The 24,585-nt window shown below is 42.8% G+C and overlaps 1 protein-coding gene across 1 annotated transcript; it reads right to left on the bottom strand.

The window, feature by feature from the left end:
* Window positions 1-11,094: 11,094 nt before the first annotated feature.
* LOC109422268 (uncharacterized) lies at window positions 11,095-24,050 on the bottom strand. The gene is made up of 6 exons (XM_062860114.1): window positions 23,880-24,050; window positions 14,612-14,658; window positions 13,560-14,549; window positions 13,002-13,244; window positions 12,530-12,931; window positions 11,095-11,166 (listed from the first exon to the last, which is right to left on the bottom strand). Exons 2-5 carry the CDS (start codon window positions 14,639-14,641, stop codon window positions 12,533-12,535), a joined length of 1,662 nt encoding a protein of 553 aa, XP_062716098.1. The 5' UTR covers window positions 14,642-14,658; window positions 23,880-24,050; the 3' UTR covers window positions 11,095-11,166; window positions 12,530-12,532.
* Window positions 24,051-24,585: the final 535 nt, after the last annotated feature.

The following is a 24,585-nucleotide window of genomic DNA, read 5'->3' as shown; positions in this document are numbered from 1 at the left end:
TTGTAGGTGCAAATACGGATATATTTTTTGGAAAAGAATTATGATAGAATGCATTTGAATGCATCCTTGATTTTTTTTTTTTTTTGAATAAGCTTTGGAGAAAATTAACAAAATTATGTTCCGAATGTGTTCTAAAATTAAATTGGATACAAGAAATTTCTTCAAGAATGTCGAAAGAAACACTATTAATCCTTTGATGTTTTTATTTTATTTAACAAACTATTCTTGACGAGTTCTGCAAGAAATCTAATATCAGAGTCCCTAAAAAATTGACCTCGTTATTTTGTGAGAAAGTGCAATATTCTCAGCCTAACTGAGTTGTGATTTGCAGCCTATTCAAATCAAAGTGTAAATATGATCAATATTTTGAAATTGTTAAACTTCTGGACTAATTACAAATTAGAATATTTTCAGAATAAAATTCAGTATATTAGAAAACATATTCGGACATAGTCTTCGACAGCTCGGAAGACTTTTAAATATCCTTGCAAGTCGATATTCGTGAGTAATTGAGTAATCAGGTTCACCTCACTGATCAACTACACCCCAGTTTACGGTACCTAGTTCGTAGTCATTCTCGTGCAAAATTCAAGATATGACAATATTTCTGACTGTCATTTTGAATCCGCAAGCGGGCCACATTCAAATAAATTTCGGGATCAGTTCGCGGGCCGCACCAAACCTACTCGAGGGCCGCATGCGGCCCACGGGCCGCAGTTTGGTGGCCGCTGCATTAGTTTATGTTGGATAATCACTGGATTTGCTATTATAACCACAACAAAATGCACTTCCCGCACCTCCACTAGTTCTTCACGAATAAAAGCTCATGAGTGTTTCTGTTTTTGTTTTGCTTCTTACTCACGAAGCAGGCGGGTGCGAGTAAACTCAAACAGTTTTTACTCTCGGAATCGTGAGTAAGCCTTGTGTTGGCTTTACACTCGCGAATTGCTTCATGAGGAGAGTAATTCCACCACTGGTAGTTCCTGTGCAAACTTTCTTTATTATTGTCGGATATTTTAAAAATTGCAGCTAACGCTTTTAAACTAATCCTCAAAGAAACCTTTCACGCACGAAGACCTTCATTGGTTTCGCAAAAGAATCGCTCAAGTATGTATTTTTCAGGTATTTCGCTAGATTCTTCTCTCCAGTGATCCCTCCTTTTATAGAAATTGCTAGCAACAATGTTAGATATATTTATAGGACTTCAGTCAGAAAATCCTTTCAGAGTTTGAAAAGAATTGACTTAAAAAAATACTGCCAGTTACACTTGAAAATTTTAAAAATGCCCACATAAATTCAACTAGAGGAATTTCTTAATTCCTTCAGAATATTTTAATTATTTTCTCAACAACATATTTGAACGATTACTTTACGTCAAAACATGGTTTTAGCAAAAGTATATGAACAAACATTGTTACAGATGGACTACTTTCAAAATTAATAGAAAAAAATTGTAATTCAATAGCTATGGTTGTCAACAGTTTCACTTTTGGAACAAGTAATTGACAACTAGAATATACTAATGAGTTGGTAATCATGTTCCAAAACTAGTGCATTATGTCCATCGAAAATAGTTTCTCTCGAGTTCGTTAAAATATGAGGAGCTCAGAAGCAACTATGGGAAAGAGAGAGTTGAACATTCTTTCAAAAAGAAACGAACCCGCCAAGGGCTGAAAATCTCTATAATAAAGTTAAATCAATCAATTCTTTCGAACATTGCTAAGAATCATTTATAAGTTGTTCTAAAAACGTTTCAGAAATGGTCAGAAAAATGTTTAAAAATTCTTCCAGAAGTCATCTAGTTAATTTCGCTAGAAATACTAACATCGAATCCACCAGAAGTTCCTATTGATCAATAATATTCTGCAGGAGTTTTAGGAACTACGCACAAAATGTGTCTTTAAGTTCCTTCAGGTATTTTCCAACATCTACAGGCGATTGTGAATTTGTTAGGCAAACCTAAATAAATTTTGCAAGACAGTAAGCTCATTCACAAGGAAATAAAGAAAAATAGCTTATACAATTTATGTCACTAAGCCAATATTTAACGCTGCAATATATTGAAAGTTTTGAGAATTCAAAATCCTAACAATAAAAGCATGTCGACTCAGTTTTCCGAAATAGGTAAAACATAAAATAGGAGATTGCTGTGAAAAAAGTACAAATTAGTTTCAACGCCAGATATTCATTACATCTGAATAATATTTAACGAGCGGATTTTCTAACTGAAAATTTGTATTAAAATGATAAATACAGAAAATCCCTGATTGTCACTAAAATTCCCTGAGAATTCCAGGATTTTTCCAGGTTTTTCCAGGTAGTAGACACCCTGTCATGGGCTGCAAAATCTCAATATTGCCAAAAATGCACATGGGACAATTATGCTTCCACCGGCAGTTTGGCCTTTGCTTAACGGCCTTTGCTAGTTTGCTCGTTCCCTTCAATGCCTACGTTGCTGGGTACCCAGCAGAATGTTCTTCTTTAGTGTTGCCTTTTGAACCTCCTCTGGCCACGAGTGGTGGGTGTCACCACATAGTGTAACCCTTGTTGAGTGCTTCTAGGCATCCGACCGAGTCAGTGAACACTACATTTTACTGGTAGGCTTGGCTATATCTGTTGCGGCCACAAGTAGTGCTTTACTTTCAGCGGAGAAGATTGTGCACATTTTGTTTAGCTTTATATGGCTTTATTTTGATCTGGGCTGTGTCCCTTGTTCAACAATAGGGCCTGGAACTCTATCCGGCATTACCTACGCTAAGGGAGTTTGCTATCCTCCCAAGTTCCATCGGTGACCTTCTCCTCATCGCCAGCCCTCGTCCTCGGCTATCCTCTGAAAGGAGGCCAAGGACTCGGATCATGAAGCAGCAAAAGCCCCTACATGATCCCCCCCAAGATCTCTGGAGATTGCACTGTAGGTGTCATTACACCTCCCGTCTTGATTATCACGAACCTGTAAGCATCACCCCACGGACTCACATTGGTACTCTGACAGAGGCTCTAAAAGCAGGCTCGCAGGCTTATTCTGCGCGGCGTGTGAGGTGAGACGGACGGTCTCGTCTCTAGTAACATGAGACGACTAATGCAAATCAAATGGGATCGAGTCGACTTTTGTCACCTCATTCGGCTCGTCTCACCTCACACGCCGCGCAGAATAAGCCTGTCGGTCTCGGTCTTCGACATTAACAGCGGCGAACACCACCTGCCGTTAATTTCGCGCTTCCTCAGTTTGTGCCCGCTGCATCCGCCGCCTAGCCTGTAGGCAGGTGCGGCACAGGTCCGCAATCGCTTAAGTCCACCAGAAAGCCGGTGGTCTCCAATTTCTAGGGTGGACATTAGGCCGTCCCTTATTTTGCAAAAATTGAAAATGTTATAAGTTCTTCGGTAGAAAATGGTCGTTTTAGCTAAGAAGTGATCGTGGTAAAATTTGAAGTCCGTATCTCAAGGATAAGTGGTCCCTCAAGGAGCCTAAAGTTGTCAAAAATGGTATGGGACCAAAAAAACATGAAATTTTTTTTCGACGAAAAAATACGCTATTCTACTAGGGTATTGGTTCCCTTATTAAGCATGTGGCTCCCATTTTAATCCTACGAAAAACAAAGGATTGATGCGCTGTTTGTTTTGTTTCTTATTTTTGTATTTTTTGTTGGAAGTGAGCAGCTATGAATACAAAAAGAACGGAATCAATCAGTGCCGTAATCGCTTGTTTTCGAATAGGATGAATATGGGAGCGTGAGATTACTGATGGCACACATACCCTAATACCGGTGATTTTAGGACCCTAAAACAGTGTTGCATTTGAATGCGATCAATTTGCGTTCATGTTTAAATTCGACACGCTGCGATCAAAACGATTTGAACATTGTTCAGTTCAAAATTTGGAACGCGAGCGAGCTCGAAATAGAACGCACCTTGAACAATGAGCAAGAACTGCATCAGTATAATGCCAACATGCTAACATGATACCGGATACGCTGGTACCCGCTAAACTAAAAAGGTCATATTTCTGCCATTTTATCGCCAAATTTAGCAATCTTGGGCTCATTGGATTCAGAATCTGATCTTCTATTGTGAGGGGGAACTGGTCCGCTCACCTCGACCCCTTCGCCAAGGACCTCTTCTGCCAGATTTTTGTAGGCGGCGACCTTGTGCTCCTTGTCGCGCTTGAGCTCGAGGATCATTTCACCTGTACGAGTACGCCTAATACTGCGGACGTTAGCGCCCAAATCCATGAGCTTAGCATCGCTTTTAAGACTTCCGAGTACTTAGATTGTTCGGTCTCGATGACGACCGCGTCACCTTTCTCGCGCTTGGCACCTACCCTTCTACATCTCCAGAGTTAGGTGTCCCTACGCTCCTGCTCATCTAGCGATTTTTTCTTCTTCGTCTTCTACTCAACTGTCGCCCAAGGGAGGTCCTCCTCCTAGTCTGTCCTACTTTGTGGTTGCTGAGGGCCTAACAACGGTCTGCGATCCCTTGTTCCCTTCCATCTGGGATGGAAGCTACCCAGCTTTTCGGTACGCCTGGCTGGGTCCGACTTATCGGCATTACTGCCGGCTTTCGAGGTTAGTTACCGCCCAGTCTCGAGGACACCGCCAGGCAGCTCCTCACGGCTGCCTCACCCACTTCTGCGAGTGCTTTTCAAAAACAGTCGCACCCGCCACACCCTTGGACTATCTGCGAAATGAAGGCCTCCGTCTGAGGCAACATCGTAACCTTTGATTTCGCCGGTTTTCCGGCATCTGCAGTTTCCACGAGTTCCACGAGAGCCCGTCTCGCTTTTGATTGATGGCCCTCATCAACCACGTTCCGTCCACCAGTGTTGTTGAGTTCCGAGAGAATCAGTGAGAGAAACTAATATTTTCTCTCTGTTTGAAACAACCGCTTCGATCGGTGTGTTGGTACAGCCTACATACACTGCCACTCGAGAAATGAACAAGTTTACACGTTTAATGGCTAAGTTCATTCAGCCGCACCAACCAAATGGACAGTCGGGCAGCAAGGCCGTGATTCTCTCACGCATTGATCGAAGTCGGTTGTAAACATTGCGGTGCTCAATCACTTGGCGATAATTTGCGCAGAAGATTGCTGAGTGTGTTCTTTTGATCGAATCAGTTTCTTCCAAAAGTTCTTGTTGATGTAGCATTAGGCAGCAATCGACAGGCATTTTTTCACGTTTCTTCCTGTTGCACCCAAAGCACTCTATTTCTGCATTAGTGTAGGTGTAACCAGTTGGATTTCCAATAATGTAATAAAAGGCGTGAAAAAACATTTAATGTTCGTTTAAATAAGAGAACTTCACTGCATGTTCATACAAGTCCACCAATTGTCCTCTAATTGTCCTCTTACATATCAGCAGGGGAAGGCCCCAAAAGTCCCTGGAAACCACTCGAATCCCGAATGCGTCCCAAAAGCCAAATACTAAATCAGGGAGCGGATCTAGTGTGGTGGTTGGAACACTTGACTATCACGCCGAGGACCTGGGATCGAATCCCACTCCCGACAAACTTGCGAAATGTGAGTTCTTCCTTCGGAAGGGAAGTAAAGCGTGGGTCCCGAGATGAACTAGCCTAGGGCTAAAAATCTCGTGAATACAGATAAAAAAAAAAAAAATACTAAATCATAAATTAGTACACTTTTCCACACGAACGAATCAAGCGTTTTCCATTTACAATCAGGATAATTCACTGGCCTCTGATCATTAAATTTACACCAACCCGAGCAGCAGTCAGGGTTCTCCGACGACTGACGACCGGCACATACCTTATAATTTAATTGCTCCAGCTAGCAAGCATATGTTCTGGTTTCGTCATCATTGATGACGTCTAACCCAACATAGACCCAACCGTTATCCGATGTGGGTCCAGCAGTGGCCCAGCATTCGTTAAAAATTGACCCGACTTCCGATAATTTTTCAGTGTGGCGGAATGTTGGTGCTCCGTGCTCAGCTAGTCATTTAAGTGACATTTTTTTTTTTTTCAAATGGCAAGGAATCGCTTCCTGTTAGATGGTTGCTCTGGCTGACTGAAATCGTTTTAAGATGACTAGAAGCAAAAAATAGTGAAACGATTTGTCGGTTACTGTTCAAATGACTTACTGCAATACTAACTTCATGCAATACTAAGGGGTACCGCTAAAAAAATAAAACATTTTGTTCCTTCAACATATTCGTAGTTACACGGTACTGTACCGTGTCAAAATTTGAGTTGAATTCATCAAAGCAAACCATAGTTGACAATTTTGATTAAAAATCGGCGTCTGTCTGATCAATTATGAGATACAGTGTGTGTTTCCAGTTGATCAATGTTTTTATTTTGAAAATCGGTCGACAAATAGCTGCAAACTGAGCTTCCGAAAATTATCAGACTGCGATAGAAACTGATTCGATCAAGACACAAAACATGAAAGGCGCAATCGGATCGGAAAGTGATAATGAACTACCGATTGGCAGAGACGATTCTATCAGTTCATAATAAATACATGCGATGATGAACACTAGTTTAAATGACAGCAGTGCAAGATCACTCAGTATTCATTCAGATTTTGAGTTACTGTGCCAGTTTTCAAAGGTATAGTGGTTTCTGCTTTTAGTGGTGTTGCGTGTACGTACACGTTGCATTACACGAACACTACCTGAGTTACTGGTTGAAAATAGTAAACAAAAATCAGCTGTTCCCGGCAAAATCAAATGGGCATGTTTTCAACCAGTAGATTTGCATTAGTGTTCGTGACGCCGCCCTGCGAAACCACTATAGGTGATGCCAGGCCCTTTGCTGTGGGTGTTGATTGAGTGGGGAAAGAATGGTTACTGATCGGGTTTTGAACTGAGTGAAAACATCCTTGCCGTCCACTATCTCCCCCGACAGGCTAGCCGGACTTCCGACGCTGGCACTGCGTGCAGAACTCCCTACTCCTAATTTCTCTTCTCTCCTTAACGGAGACCTAGTCGACCCGCTTCTCGCGAAGAGGTTAGCCTCACCAATACTACTCACACTAGATGATTTTTGATTTTTCGAACTCATGTTTTGATTTCACGAGTAACACGGGAAAGGCGATCCTCCACGCCATCAATGCAGTAAGGGACGAAATACTGTGGGACTGTCCAGGTACTCCACAGGCACCGTTAACGATCGAGCATCGTTTACATCCCTCGAACCTCGGCACGGTTCGCTTAACACATTTAACCCGTTTGTCCTCAGCTGCGAGATAAAACTCACCAACAGTCCATTTCTCAACAGAATTTTACCAAATTTTGAATACAAACTCGCACAACACCCAAATTTTGTAAATATACGGGATCGAAAATTTTCTTGGGCTTCTGGACCGAGTAAGGCCGGTGGGTCACTGGGTCCAGTCGGGTAAAAATAAGGCAAGGGAGTTTACATGTTCCGTTGCTTAATGATAGTTGAAGTTGCTACAGGTTCGATTTTCGGATTCTTCGATTGGTCTCCTTTGAGTTCTTGGGATATTGAACATTCCTGAATCATCGAAATCTACATTTACGTTTGGTGTTTTCAAATGACATTAAACACGACATACCCAACTAACATTTTCAGCGCTATAAGCTTCACCCAACTAACATTTTCAGCGCTATAAGCTTCAGTCATTTGCTTTCTGTTGTGTAACCAGCGAGTAAAAGCAGTCAACGCTGAATAAAAGGAAAGCTAGTCAAATATAAATCGTAAGCTAATACACGACTGCAAAACAAGCATCATACAGCTAGCAAACTCGGTTTTCAGAATTTCATTGCTTGTCACTGGGGCTGCCTTTACTCCACCGTATTCCAACTCCGGGAGATTTCCCGGAAGATGTGAAAACTTGAACACATCGAATAGGAGTCCCCACTAACAAAACAGCTGCTACTATACAGTACAATTCGTTATACTGACAAATCCCCAAACCAGCAGCGCTTTAAAGGCCGTTATGCGATTTCATTACGGCTAGAAGCTGTAATAAAGAAACTGTTGGTTTACCAACACGGATTGTCGGATATAAACATTATTGTCAAAACAAACTTCAAGCGGGATATATAGCTACTACACAAGTTCTTTAGAGCTATCCATGTATGTGCTGTGAAATTATTTGGGTTGCTTTTATTGCACTTTAATTCAATGCCGGAAGATTTTCCGGAAGATGTGCAAATCGGGTAAGAGTCCCAGCCACTACAACAGCTGCTTTTATACAGTACGTTTTGTAATGTTGCCAAAACACAAAACAGCAGCGCTTTGTAGCCGTTTAAAGAACACTCTTTCAGCTAGAAGCTGTGAAGAAGAATCTGTTGGCGCAACCACACAGCTTGTTCAATGTAAACATGATTGCGTTTGACGTTTCACAAGCTTTTACAGCAAGATGAAGTTGGGTAAGGTTTCTTGTGGCACAATTATGAAGCCTTGTCTGGAGTAAAACAAAACGGGCTATTTTCTATGTTATTTATATATAGCAGTGTGGCAGCGAGGACATCATCGGGACCAGTGGATACGGAGATCGGGAGTTCGATTCCAAGTAGCGGCAAGTACTTTAATTATTCAATTTTAAAAGTGATAATTCCGGTTCCACATGTATTGCGTCACGGTATCCATAACCTAATTATATTTAATCGTTTAATTTGGGGATGCCGTAAAACTATTATTTAACAATTGCGAAAAGGCTGAAAAAGCGCCTTCTCAATGAGGACGTTACGCCAAGAAGAGAGAGAGAGAGAGACCATACTAAAATTCAGCTCATTACTACAAATCTAGTACTTCACCGATCTGTCCTATTTTACTGAACAAACTATATATTTTTTTGCACGCAGCTGAAAGATCATCCGAAGAAAGCTCGAAAACGGCCATTAACTCATTTTTGCCCAAAATGCAGATGGGACTGACTTGCGATTCACGGCAGTGCAGTGCAGACAGACAATTTGGACGATCTAATTGAAGTCATGCCTTGACTTCAGAGAGCCGTACTGCTGTGAATCGCAAGTCAGTCCCATCTGCATTTTGGGCAAAATTGAGTTAATGGCCGTTTTCGATCTTTCTTCGGATGATCTTTCAGGTGCGTGAATAAAAATATATAGTTTGTTCAGTAAAATCGAAAAACAACACCAAGTCAGATTGTCCCATAATGAAAAGTAATCGCAAGTCAGTCCCATTATCAACTTGTGTACCCTGCAGTGCAAAACCGAACATTGTTTTATTTAGTTTTACATTTTTCACAGTTACGTTTTCACATTTGAAACAATTTGTGAAAGTTTCATGATGATCACAGAAGTTTTCAAATCATTACGATTTTTTTAAAGTTTCACAAGGTTTCACATAGAAGTCGAATTTAAATACTTCAGAGTCCATTTTCTCAATGCTTACTTTTTACATATGGGACTGACTTGCGATTCACGGCAGCGTAGATTGACTACAATGAGAGTTATTTGCACGCGGAAAACAGCGGTTAGCTCTAGAAACCAAAATTACACCGAACTTAAGTAAGTTAATTCCTCGAATAGATTCCTGAGTACCCGGGATGACCTGGTTGAAGTCAGGCCTTGAGTTCATTGAGCTGTTGATAAACTGTAATCACATGTTTTACCTATGTAGAAGCTCTGTGCACTACATAAACTCATATTTTATCATGTGTAAACAAAAAGTTCTTTCAAAAGTATTCTTAGGAAAATTTGATGATCAAAGCGAAGTCATGCCTAGCTCTAATTAAAGTCCATCTACGGTTCTCTGAAGTCAAGCCATGACTTCGCTTAGGTCATCAAATTTTCCTAGGAATAGATGTGAGAGGCCTTCTCATTAATACATGATAAACTATGAGTTTATGCGGTGCACAGAGGTTCCACATACATGAAATGTGTGATTACAGTTTATTAACAGTTCCATGAACTCAAGGCCTGACTTCAGCCAGGTCATCCCGGGTACTCAGGAATCTAGTCGAGGATATTACTTACTCCTGTTAAATGTAATACATATTATTCAACCGTTGTTTCGGCGTGCAAATTATTCTCATTGTTGTCCATCTATGGTTCTCTGAAGTCAAGGCCTGACTTCAGCTAGGTCATCCCGGGTACTCACGAATCTAATCGAAGCATTTACTAACTCCTGTTCGGTGTAGTATTGGTTTCTGGAGCTAACCCCTGATTTCGCGTGCAAATAGCTCTCATTGCAGTCAATCTACGGTGCTCTGAAATAGTGTAGAATTAGCATAAGTTAAAATACACGGTAATAAAAATTAAAAAAAAAGGTTCTCTGAAGTCAATGCATGACTTCAATCAGATCGTCCAAATTGTCTGCAGTACGTTGACGTAACAAACATTTTACAGATTTCCAAGAATTGGCGCAATTAAGAGCGATTAAAAATCGTTCGTGGTGATTATTTCGAGTAATCATATTTTATAAGGACGGGTTCAGACAATCCATCGAGAGATTCAGAAAATATAATCAGTTGTACAAGGACAACACATGTTCTAAGGATGTCTCCGATGACCTATGGGGTCAATAAGGGAATCATATCTCGTATTTAATGTCATTTGAAAACAACAAACGCAAATGTAGACTTCGGTGGTTCAGGAATGTTCAGGAGACCAATCGAAGAATCTGAAAATCGAACCTTTAGCAACTTCAACTATCTTTAGGCAACGGAATGTATGTAAACTCCCATTGAAATATTCTAGGCTGACCAGATTTGTTCCGCTGAAATACGGGACACATTCCGGAAACTCAACAAAAAGAAAATCAAAGTCCAAAAACAGAACTACATGATGTAAATAATGCTATTTCAGCTAGAAAGAACGAATAATTGAGTTAAAAACGTTAACAGAGACGAGCGTTTGAAAATTTTGTTGTCTCGTTAAATACGGGACGGATGGTCAGCCTAAAATAATCAGAATGATGACTGAGCTAAACACCTGCTTGAAATACAAAGCAGCAAAAATCAGACTGGTGATGATAACGACTTAAACAAAGTATATGATGGCATACAGGGGGAACTGAGCGAGACCGGACATATGGAAAACAGGTACATCTACCCTATTTGCTGAACGGTGAAAATTTGAGAAGCTGAGTCAGGCCTACGCCATTTGAACAGGAGGTGATATGTACTACTGCCCGAAAAACTAACTTTACATTTTCAGTGAAAAAATATTTGAATCTATCAACATTGTTTTTCCTTATAATACTACTTCCAGCACACCTTCCCTGGCCAAGTTCGCAGGGGTTGACGGTATTAAAGTGAAGGAGTTTCATTTTGATTATTGTAATGTAGTGTTCTTTAGTGAAACATATCACCTTTTTAACACTTTAATGCGCCTCCAACGGTTCATTCCGAACCGGCTGCTGCAGATGGAGTATGGCTGATCATATGCATCAGACATGCTCGATAAACAGGAGGAACCGCCGGGGCTCAGTAGAGTCTATTCCCAAGCAATAGTTCCAAGTCGGTTAGATTTGAGAAGGTTTTGATGATCGTTACAAATCCTAATAAAAATATTATAGGATTTGTGACAGGTTTTGGAACCTTTTACAGCCATCTGACTTCAAAATGTTGTTTGGGCTCTATTTCCCACGTTTCTCGGTTGATTTTTATTACATAGTAATTTATTAATGTCATAGTCGCTTTTTCGAATTTTTACAATGTTAGTTGGTCATATTTTCTTTAAATAAAGCAATAAAAATCGACCGTAGAATCAATAGTGGGAAGGAGATTCGCAGCACTTAATTGTGCTGATAGATTCGAAGCTAACGTGCGAACACTTAAACGCATTGTTGACGTCAATGCGTTCGACGTGACATTTCGGACAAAAACTGACTGCTTTATATTAACTGAACAACGTTACTTGTGTATGACTAGGTTGACATTTCTAGGCTACGCTTGAAAAAATTACATGGTTCATCTAGGTAGGACCGATAGGACAATTGAACGAATTTGAATATTTTTAATAGTATTTGTAGCAGGATGAAAGTTGACATGAAATCTTTATTATTTTAAAATTTTATTCCAATCAACTGACCAACTTGGCGTATTTTTGATTATCTCTTAGATGTTCAGAAGTTCAGTTACATGTTTCTGTGGATTTTGGACCGATGACAATTTAAGGGCACAAGAGATGAACACAAGTAGAAAACGATTAGCGAAATCAAGAAAACAATTTGACACAGGATCGACTATATTTTAACATACAGGGTTCGATTGATTCGATGAAAAAAAAAACAACATACGACAACTGACTTAACGAGGAGAAAAACATATTTAACCATACCACAAAATCAAACAAGGAGACAAACACAAACCGTGTGACCATAACACTACATAGGCAAATCCTGACTGACTGACCAATTGAAAACTTTCCAATCTTCTACCGTATCTTTCTGAGTCAGTTGCAACAGTGTCTTAATGGATATCATTTTCCGCGTACGGCTGGCAAACTGCTTCTGAAAGATTACGTACTCTTTTCTATCTTCAGGTCTAGTGTAGAGGTTTCAACTCTATTCAGAGTGCAGCTAGAAACCTAGCAAAAAAAAAAAAAAAAAAAAAAAAAATACTACTTCCAGCACACCTTCTACTGATATCGATGCCAGTAGAATGACGATTCTTTGCACGATACTCGGCACAGAGGAAACAACTGCCGCACGCGGTCCGCATTGAGGTACTTATTGTCGTTCTTTCGTTCACTGTCAGACTCATCTCCGTCCCCTTCACTGTCGCTTTCACTTTTGCCCTCGGCAAAACCCTTTTTGAAGTAACACCTATCTATGAAAAGCTCGCGCATATTGGGGAAAAGCCTTGCCACCGGTAGCAAAGTATCACTGGTTAGGGTACAGTTGTAGAAAACTACCCTCTGGATGGACGGCACCACTGGGCAGTGCTGCCAGAGTAACGTACTCGGTTCACTGTTGTCCAGCTTGAGCGATCGGAGATTCGTCAAGCGATGCAGATAGCGAAGGCACGTGTTGACCAACTGGTTTGAAATTTTGATTCGATTCAGAGTAATGAATAGATAGTTAAGTAGAATCGCATGCACAACTTACCTTGGTATTGGCTAGCACCTCCAAGTGTTCCAAATTGGGAAGATTTTTACAAATTTTGTACAATACTTTGTGGTTTTTCTCCGTCCACAACGAAATCTTGAGAGATTTCAGTCCAGAGAGGCCCTCGTTGAACACGATGCTCGATTCATTGTAGAACAGCTCCAGTTTGTCCAGGTGGGGCATATTGAGCGAGGGCAGCGCGGGCGACGGCATCAGCACCTCGCACCGGAAAAGCGTGAAGCTCTGAAATTGGATAATAGTGGTGTGTAAAATGGGAAGCATGATCACACTTAATTCAGATTGCCGGGATATCAGCATTTTTCCATTACTTTGCCGAGATTTGCACAGCCGAGTAATCAGCAAACAACAATTTTGCTGAGATCTCAGCAATTTTGACAGTTCATTGCTGAGCTTCGGCAATCTTTTTGCTGAGAGTCAGCTAACAAATGTCACTTTTTGCTGGGATATCAGCTGATAGTTTTACTGAGCAGACGGCTGTGCGCGTTTTTGTCGAGCCCGCAAATCTGTTTTGAGTGTGATGTTTCGAAAAGTTCTTACCTTCAACTTTGGCAACGATTCCACAACTTTCAGTTGTGCATAGTCTATTTGCTGTTCCTCCAAGGTCAACTCCTCGAGCTGATGATTGCACTTGGCGAGAAGAACTCCGATCCGGAAGAACAGCAGATTGCTCTCGAGCAGAAGTTTTCTTAGTTTTGGCATATCTCTAACAAACTGTTCGTCCCGTTCGGCGTCCACTATTCGATTTCGATTACGGGCGTATCGCATCTGGATTTCCTTGTCGTCGTACATGCGCACCTGTAGATGCGTTAAACTCGGAAAGGGTAACGAAAGGAACGACTCCATGTACTCTACGTGCTGAAATCGAAGCTTGAGGGTTCGCAGCTGGCGACAGTAGGTTTCAACGATCTCCATACTCCAGCGACATTTCGGCTGGATGTCTAGATAGGTCAACGAGGGAGCTTCTATCCTAAATGCATCGATTTCGTAAGACAATCCTATCCTAAGTGTTTCGAGATTTTTGTGTTGGAGGACCCATATGCCTGGGTGGGACTTTGGGCTATTCGGGTTTCGATTCTGATCGAACGAAAGGAAGAGCTCTCGAAGCTGCTCCAGCTGTGGTAGACGATCCTCGATGATGTCCCGACAACTATCAAAGGTGGTATTGATCTCTAGGCTTTCTAAAGGTAGACTTTCCTCAAACAGTAAATCGGTCACGTTCCGCTCCGGACTCGGCTTGAACAGATATTTGAACTGGACTATCACCTCCTTTTCGAGCTGTTCGTCCTCATCGTCGTCATCATAATCGTCATCGTCCGTATCGTCCCAATGAGTTATCGAAAGGTTCCGGCAACTGCGCAGGATGCGTTTCTCTAGATCGGACAGTTGTTCCTCGAAGGTGCTATCGAATACCAGCCGACACTGGCGCTGGAAGCGAACGCAGTGAAGAATGTTGTGCCACAGACGACACACGCGTGACACGTGCTTCCGGTCTGATATTGTCAGAAAGTCGAATATTCGCGTTAAAATCTGAAATTAAACAATACAAATAATTGAAAGAACTGAAGGCTTCTAAATGCAGAAAAACAAACCTCGACTGGAAGATCGTTTATGTTCTCCATAGCCCTAGACCAGAAATCTGAAAATATAGCAAAATAAAATAAATCAATTACATTGGCAATAGCACTATAGGGGGATCCTCAGTAAAAAAAAGTTAGAAGAGAATGTGTACATATAAGACATGATCGTAAGGTTCATAATGGATAATATAAAAATCTGCTTTAGGTTTACGGTTGGATGGACACCTAGATGTTCCAGTAACCGTAATTCAGTGTAATATTCAGGTTTATTCTGCGCGGCGTGTAAGGTGAGATGACTAATGCAAATCAAATGGGATCGAGTCAACTTTTGTCACTTCATTAGACTAGTTTCACCTCACACGCCGCGCAGAATAAGCCTGATTTTGTTTTATATTTTCAAACCACGGTTCAATACGTGTTGAGCTTACGCAAAAATTATTTGGGAAGCTAATGCAAACTGATGGCTATAATAATCCGGTGGTTTCTCCTTCGCAAAAGTGGCACAATAGCCACCGAGTTTTGACAATATCTCGAGCGAATTTGACGCTGCGATACCATGGAGTTGCAGCCACTCCGTACCATTTGGAATCCATCGCTTGATCGCTTGAACGTGTCGTCCTATGGGATCGACCGTATCCCCAGTGCCTTCACCGCATCTTTTTCATTTGGCAGCTGAATTGGAACTGCTTCGTCCTGATATGTGTCTGTTTCTGCATCGAGCAGCTTCGGTTCATTTGTTGACCATTTACGTAGAACGAATCTTCAATCATTCATTTATTTAGTTCAACATCAAAATCATGATAATAACTGAATCAACAATTTGCCGTCATAATGTGCGGCTCCGTGGTCGTGTGGCTAAGGTCACCAAGCTCTTGGTCGCATCGTGCTGAGGAGCGCGGGTTCGATTCCCGCCGCAGCTGTCGGGAAAAGTTTTCGGCTGTGCCACTGGGCGTTGCATGCTAGTCCGTTGTCTAGTGTCGTGCTTCCTTCAAAGAGCGAAAAGCTCACTGGAACGTGAGAACGAACGCCGCCGAAGATCGTCCTTAGCACGCGTCGCTCGAAAACTCCGAATGCTTGCAGGTCCTCCTCGAGCATCGTCCATGTCTCGTGTCCGTAGAGAACCACCGGTCTTATTAGCGTCTTGTAATGGTACATTTGGTGCAAGGGTGAATCTTTTTTGACCGCAGTTTCGTCTGGAGCCCGTAGTAGGCACGACTTCCACTGATGATGCACCTTCGTATTTCACGGCTCACGTTATAGTCAGTCGTTAGCAAGGAACCGAGGTAGACGAATTCTTCTACCACCTCGAAAATATCTCCGTCTATCGTAACATCGATGCCTTGGCTTGTCCTGTCTCGCTCAGTCCCACCTATTAGCATATACTTTGTCTTAGCCGCATTCACCACCAGACCGACCTCTGCTGCTTCACGTTTCAGGCGGGTGTACAGTTCTGCCACGCTTCCAAATTCTAGCAATAATATTCATGTCATCCGCAAAACAGACAAATTGGTCGGATTTCCTGAAGATCGTACCTCGGCTGTTGAGCCCGGCTTGTCGTATAACACTTTCCAGAGCGATGTTGAACAGTAGGCACCTTGTCGTAGTCCCCTGTCGAGATTCGAATGAACTGAGTAGTTCACCTGAAATCCTTACGCTGTTCTGCACACCGTCCATCGTTGCTCTTATCAGTCTGGTAAGCTTCCCGGGAAAGCTGTTCTCGTCCATGATTCTCTATAGCTCTGTGCGGTAGATACTGTCGTATGCCGCTTTGAAGTCGATGAACAGATGATGCGTTGGGACCTGGTCTTCACGGCATTTCTGGAGGATTTGCCGTACGGTGAAGATCTGGTCCGTTGTCAACCGACCGTCGATAAAGCCGGCTTGATAACTTTCCACGAACTCATTCGTTTTAGGTGACAGACGACGTAAGATGATCTGGGATAGCACATTGTAAACGGCATTCAAAATAGTGGTTGCCCTGAAGTTCTCACATTCCAAATGGTCGCCTTTCTTGTGAATGGAGCAGATTACCCCTTCCTTCCACTCCTCCGGTAGCTGTTCGGTTTCCCAGATCCTGACTATCAGTCGATGCAGACAGGTGGCTCACTTTTCTTGGCCGATCTTGGTGAGTTCAGCTGCGATACCATCCTTACCAACTGCTTTGTTGGTTTTGAGCTAGTGAATGGCATCCTTAACTTCCCTCAGCGTGGGAGTTGGTTCATTTCGTCCTCCGCTGCACTAGCGTCGTCGTTTCCTCCGTTGCCGTGGGCTCCCGTGCCTACGTTTTCCACGCCGTTCAGGTGCTGATCGAAGTGCTGCTTCCACCGTTCGACCACCTCACGTCCGTCCGTCAAGAGGCCTTCGTCTTTATCCCTGCATATTTCGGCTCGCGGCACGAAGCCGTTGCGGGATGCGTTGAGCATCTGATAGAACTCCCGTGTTTCTTGGGAACGGCACAGCAGTTCCATTTCTTCGCACTCCGCCCCTAATAGAAAAGTATGATACAACGTGCTTAACAACCCTTTCGGGCTGTCATTTTGATCATACAGGGAAGGGAATGATAGCATCATTCACCCTATCAGCAGTGTATAATACATTTTTATTAGGGGCTTCTTTTAGGCGGCGCTTTTTCTCCCGAAAGAGGCGGGTCTGCTGTTTCCGCTTCTGTTTGTAACGTTCCACGTTCTGTCGGGTCTCTTGCTGCATGCAACATAACCGCCCGCGCTGCGTTCTTCGTCGAATCATTCGTTCCGTCGATTCCGTTCCACGTACCCGATGGTGCTCTCGGCTGCGTCGTTGATGGCTGCTTTCACTGTACCCCAGCAGTCCTCTAGAGGGGGCTCATCGAGCTCGCCCTCGTTTGGCAACGCGGCCTCGAGATTCTGCGCGTATGCTGAGGCGACATCCGGTTGTTTCAGTTGCTCTAGGTTGTACCGTGGCGGTCGCTGGTACCGTACATTGTTGATGACGGAGAATTTTGGGCGTAGTTTGATAATCACCAGATAGTGGTCGGAGTCGATGTTGGGGCCACGATAGGTCCATCAGTGCTTCCGGAGTGTAGGCTACGCACGTTTATTATGCTGAAGTTGAAGAATCGGCCCTTGATCCTCAACCTGCACATTCTTTCGTCGATCGGTCACCAACCCGCGCCTCTGCATATCACCCATCACGAAAAGCTGTTCCCAGCTCGCGTGTGTTGCCGCAGCTCTGGTAGATTGTATGATTACTTCTTCACACTATGGATCCTGTCCAACACACCTCCTGCAGCGCTACGATGCCGAACCCGCCCGCAGTCCTTCAGTAGATCGGCGAGTATGCGGGTGCTCCCAATGAAGTTGAGAGATCGACAGTTCCACGTACCGAGTTTCCAATCGCAAGTCCTTTTTCTTCGCTGGGGTCGTTGCCGTTGGTTTCGGTTCGTATTATTCTGTTGCTGATTTTCGGTTACAATGACCGTTTAAGGCTGGCTCGTAGGGCCTGATATCAATCTCCTACTTTCCGGAGGACCATAGTGCACCGTTGAGCTTAGATTCCTAGTGCCAGACTAGGACGTTGATCAGCCACCCCTAACATGGGGATCAGACGCTGTTGTGAGCCGCTCCTCCTGGAGAAAAAAACGCTCAGGTTTGCAGAAGCAAACCCCCCTTCCTAAGTTGGTTACCCGATCTTCCCTAAGGTTGCTCATAGTTTCCGGCCGGTACCACGAAGAGGTAGGGATAGGAGTTGCTGGGCAGAGGCTAGTGCTAGTGGATCAAAATGGGATCTGTATTGCGCAACATACCCAGGCTTTACCGTGCCATTGCAATTTCATCTTAAAAAAAAATGCAGGTATTTCCAAACTGCAATCCCTCAACAACGAACGTATCTGAGCTGATACCCTTTCCTGGAACCGCGAATTATTATGGCAAATCCGTTCGGAATATTCATAAGCTGCGTCATCTCCTGGATCAACTGTTGCGTAAGAATGTCAAGTAGAACTTGTACATTGTGAGGCAAGGACAATTATACACTATGCCCAAGGAGTCGAGAAAGTTTTCCCGACGGGCACGACAATCGAACCCGCTATCTCCGAATTGGCGATTCGTAGCCTTAACCACTGGACACCCTAAATCAAAAAGGGTAAACCGTTGCACGATATTCCTTGACAAATCGCTTTCAGGCAGCGTTGGGCCCTTATCAAGCTGAACTACGATTTCGACATTCAGTACATCTCAACTAACGAACAGGGATGTGCTGACATGCTCTCCCGCCTTATCGAAAAATATTTGCGAAACAGAAGAGGAGGACTACATCATTGCTGCTGTTTCCTGAACATGACCCCAATTGGTGCACAAAGCGTTGGCTATGTCTACGGCTTTGCCGGTTGAACTGTTCCGCTCAAACTCAGCATAAGGAAGTGGTTCGGCGTTAAAGCTTCTTCGTTTTCATTTGCTAGGGGAACATATGTTAAAGGCCTAGAATTGACCGTCGCTTCTACTTCGAGAAGTGTAGTTTGGAAAGTTTCCTCACTAGGATTCTTGGAAGTAGATAGGGTATTCAAAGCGATTTTAACAGAACGGATCAACCGTTCCCACGAACCACCAATCTGCGGGGTTGATGGATGATTAAATCGCTACAATGTATCTCGGTTGGTGAAAGTGTCTGACAACGCCCTGTTGATTTTTTGTAACTCATTCTTCAGTTCCTTACTTGCGCCTTGGAAGTTGGTGCCTTGATTTTTTTTATCTGTATTAACGAGATTTTTAGCCCTGGGCTAGTTCATCTCGGGATGCCTTGATCACTGTAGATCTCCATTGGAGCGCCTCTTCTCGCGATGAAGCGTTTAACTGCCAAAATACAAGAGTCTGTCGATAGACTACTTGCCACTTCAAGATGTATGGCTCGAACTGTTTGGCATACGAACAGAACCACCCATATTTTTACATTGCTTCTACCAATGCGAACGAAATACGGGCCACAGTAATCCACTCCAACAAAGGTGGATGGTCGAACGTATGCTGCAAGGCGGCATTCCGGAAGTGATGCCTTTGTTCACGATGCACACATGCAGTCCTTTGCGCCTTTGCGGCAGTGCGGATCGCATTCCTCAAGCTGAAGACATGGAATTTCCGACTTCGTTAGCGACAGTCTCGTGCATACCGTCGATGATACCAGTCCAGGATAAAAGCGGTAACATAATGGTTTTTGGGAAGGATTATGGGGAATTTTGTATCGTACGACACCAACCGAGCAGCTCCAATCCGCCCATCCATCCGTAGAACGCCAGCGCAGTCCAACTTCGGTGATAGTTTACGTAGAGGGCTAGAATTTTCTAGTTTCGGTATCGCATTCACATTCCGCAGTTGCTCTCTCTTCATCGCAAAAACTTCGTCCGGGTATGCTTCTGCCTGTACCCATATGTAAATATTGCTTCCTCTGCTTTTTGTAGCTCAATCTGCGTCAAATGTGCACCGTCCTTGATTTGCTCATCACAAACTTTTCCAGAAACTTTTCCACAGAATCGAAGTGTGTATGCCACCGTTCGCTGAAGCCGTTCCCACTTCGAGAATCGTTTGAAATCGATGAATGACGCAGGAACTTCCCGGTGATGTGCATGGACTGCAAGTAGCTCTTCTGTAGAATCGGGTTTCGGTAGTTTGTTGAAAGGCCATTCCGTTTCGTCCTTGTATAGAAATTCCGGGCCAGAAAACCACCGAGATTGCTTATCAATCATGGGCCTTCACCCCACTTGGTCGCCTCATCTGCAACATTCAGCTTTCCTGGAACTTTTCGCCATTCTTCGACCGTTGTTTGACTAAGGACCAACTCTGACCGCCACGAACTGTCGATATTTTCGCTGATCTGACTGGATCCATGACAAAACCGTGCTCGAATCGCATAATACTCGCCGTTGGATTGGTAAGGAGTGACTTTCTTGAATTGATTTCATTAATCGACTCCCTATCACAGCTGCTTGGAGTTCTAAACGTGGGATGGATAACGGCTTCAATGGGGCGACTTTGGATTTCGCCGATACCAAAGCACAGCGAACTTGACCATGATCAAAGACTCGAAAGTATGCTACGCAAGAGAAAGCTACCAAACTTGCGTCCACAAATACATGCAGCTCGATATTCTGTAGGCTGGATAGGCTGTAGCCTGGGAAATAACAACGTGGTACCTCGCGTGGTACTAATACTGCGGACAGCCCACGGAGTGCATGTGTCCATTGACGCCAGCGCTTGAAGGTTTCGTCCGGAATTTTCTGGTCCCAATCCACTTTACTTCTCCAAATATCTTGCACCAAACATTTGCCGTGTACTACATATGCTGCTACCAACCCCAGTGGATCGAAAATACTCATAACGACTCGAAGAACTTCTCGTTTTGTAGGTATTTTATTCCCATCAATCAGACGTTCGACGTTGTCCCGCAATGCCAGTGAGAATGTAAAGTGGTCTGTAGCAGGTATCCACTGCATACCGAGAACTCTCTCAACTCCCGTCGCTTTGTTCATGGAAAAGCTTTTGTTCTCACTATTAGAACTTTCCCCGACTCGTCGAACAACTTCTTCCGAATTTGATAACCAATTACGAAGCTCGAATTGGCCTTTGGCATGAACTTCTTTGACCTCAAGGGCTATTTGTATGGCTTCTTCAACGGTGTCCTTGCTATCGAGGTAATCATCCAAACATGGCGAGCATGTCGACCCAAAGGTCGCAACATTGATAATGTAAACATTTATAGAAGACAACGGATCGTCACGCCAGACGAAACATTGTCTTCTGGACAGATAAGGAGCTGTAAAAACATCTCTCTGATGTCCTCAACTACGGCAATCTGACGTTGACGAAAGCGATGAAGAACCGACTGGAGCGATGTGAGGAGGTCAGGTCCTTTTAGGAGCATCGAATTAAATGATACTCCTTATACCTTTGCAGAAGCATCCCAGACCTGGTTTGTTCGGGTTCAAAATTAGTCCTAGGGGGAGAAACCAAGTTCTTCGGGGGTCGAAGGAATCCAAATCCTGGGGCGTCGCTTTACGAATATAGCCTTTTGTTTCCAACTCGTCCATATGCTTCTTCACTTTGTCGTTGAGCTCTGCGTCCGCCGACAGCCTACGCTCAAGACACCGTAGTCGACGCTCTGTCATTGAACGGCTTTCAGGAAACTCAAAATGGTCGTACCGCCACAATAATCCCGTTTCGAATCTTCCAGATGGCGTACGGACTGTTGTGTTCTCCATTATTTCTCGAGCCCGACGATCATCATCTGCTTCTACTACCGGAGCAACTTTGACTCCAGTATTCAACGGAAAATAAATTTTCAATTAATCTACCTATGCAGTTCATGATCGGATGGCCCTGCGCAAACGTGAAGCAATCTATATTCGGGCGGGTCGTCCAAACCTTCCACGTTGCCGTAGACTGTCCAGCCGAGCTTGTTTTTTGTTGCAACCGGTTCTCTAGGTTTTTTCTTCCTCATTTTTAGAGTCACCATGAGATTGGTATTATCCAAGCCGATCAAGATGCGAGGAACATCTCTATTGTAGCTGTTCACCGGCAGTCCACGAAGATGGGGGAACTGTTTTGCCAACTCATCGTAACGAAGGGATTGTGGTGATAAACAGAGGCTTTCCACCGTTCGCACTCCATCCAGCGTGTATTGTTTGCCACCAGAAATGTCGGAGATGTTCAACTGCACGACCTTCGAGTCAGTCTCTGTGCGTGTAACGTTGTTTGTCCACTGCAGACACAGCGGTTGTACTTCTCCGTCGACTCCTAGCTGGTCTGCGACTGCTTTTTCTACTAATGTATATGAAGAGCCGTCGTCCAAGAAGGCTAGCACATCGACTATCGCATCTTTGCCGTATAAGCCAACTGGAATGATCCGGAAGAGCGTTAAACATAGCCTTTGACGATGAAGATTTATCTTAGCAATCACTGGTGACGATTTTTCGTTGGTTGAAGATTTCTGTTGCTCCGAATGCAGCAACTTATGATGTTTCAACTCACACCCGTCCAACCCACAAAATCGAAGCTCTACAAAATTGGACAAAATTCAACTTTTTTTAGCTCAATGCACTAGTTTTCACGTAAATATGCCTAAACTAGATGAACTGCGTCGACATTTTACGAATTTGGTTGATTTTGAGAGGGCTCGCCCCCCCAACTACGTCACAAGTTGGCGCGTATGGATGGTGCCATTTCATTTCCTCGCCTAGGCCAGGAGTTTTTTCTCCCGAAAGAGGCGGGTCTGCTGTTTCCGCTTCACGTACTCTAGAAATCCTTCTAAGGGGTTTCAACGAACTTGCCTTCATTCGGCGGCAATGCTGCTTCGAGATTTTGTACAGATGCGTGGCTACATCCATTTTTTTCAGTCGCTCTAGGTCGTACCGAGGCGACCGTCGCACGGTGTCAAAATTTCGATTATTATCGAACATTCATGTATCTCGGCTTTTTCTTCGAAAATGATTAGTATTTGGGCTATATATTCATAATCGGAAAACTAGAAAATATTTCATCGGCAAAAATTTTTCCATACATTTTGTATGGGACGTTTTTTGGGCTAAAATAGTAATTATTCATTTTTAGTATGGAAAATAGCCAAAAACACAGCTAACTTAAATTTTCCCCGATAGAATATTTTCAAATTTTGAATTTATACATTATAGCCGAAATTCTAACATTATATGAAGAAAAATCCAAGGTACATGAAAGTTCGATAATAATCAAAATTTTGACACCGTGCGTCGGTACCGTACATTACCGTACGGATTACGGAGAGTTTTGAACATCTTAACTATTCAATGATATAAGGAATGTTCTAGGGAAGTTTCATTAAAAAGATAATTTGATTGAATATTTGCAATTTGTCCAACTAGATTCTACGAACAATGAACAAAGCATTGATATTCAGATGATTATTTATCAAAAACGGACGAAGTGGCATTACCTGAGATGATGTCCAGAGCTAACGGGAATGTGTAAGTGCTAGACATAGTGACTTGAATATTCATGAAGTCTAAGCACATTTTTGTTTTTGGCTTATCTTCCCAAAACATTTCTCAATCGGCAACTTTCAATTTAATTTGTCAGCGATATTGAACTTGTTCAATATCCAAGCAATAATCCAACCATTAGAATTTACGCATCGAAAATTACGCCACGGTTTGCAATTGCACTTATTTTGGTTCCGACAATCGCAATGAGTCACGGGAAAAAATAAATCCACAATTTCCACCTCTCGGTTGAACTTTTTTCTCGCTAAAATAAAAGTATTATTCAAGTGGCATACTTACCGCACCGAAGGGGACGACCAAATTCCAATGTAAATGCACAGAAATACCAGTATTTCGGCCCGGAAAAGCACTGTTATTTGAATTAAAAATGAGTCAGAATTTCACTGCGATTCTGATGATATTTCCGACCTGCAGCCCGTGAAGAATGATGCGAACAAAATAAACAAGATCGGACAGCACGACACGCTAAATTTGTTGCACACGTTGTGCGAAAACGCAATTTTGATTTTTTTTCAGGATGTTTTATTAAATATTTAAAATTTTAAATTAAATTAAATTAAATTAAAAAAAATTTTTCAATCAAACTTAACCATGGACATAACACAATTCAGGCCAAACATTTCAATAGGTCCTATCTGCATTTGAGAGTCTCTCTTTGTTCTCTTTCTGTTTCAATTATTGCAATGTAATGGTACCTTGAATGGTACACTTTTCAACTATTTTTGCAGTACAATTCAAAAGACGATTGTTTTGACCATCGTTCAATGCAAGGAGACAATAATAATACAAATAAACAGCTGAGCTATTAACGAAAGAGAGGGAAACCAAAGAGAGCCTCTCTTTTGCAGATTGGACCTTTAGACATGTTTGGCCTGAATTATAAATCTTGAACGTTTGTAAACCGTTCTACTTCAAATTATGCATGATTTTATAAATATTGCGAAAAGAATATGATTTTGTGCTACAAAATAGAGGTAATAAACTA

This window comes from Aedes albopictus, chromosome 3 (assembly GCF_035046485.1).
Source record: "Aedes albopictus strain Foshan chromosome 3, AalbF5, whole genome shotgun sequence".
NCBI lineage: Eukaryota > Metazoa > Arthropoda > Insecta > Diptera > Culicidae > Aedes > Aedes albopictus.
Note: the sequence above shows the minus strand (reverse complement) of the source record. Positions and strands in the feature narration are given on the sequence as shown.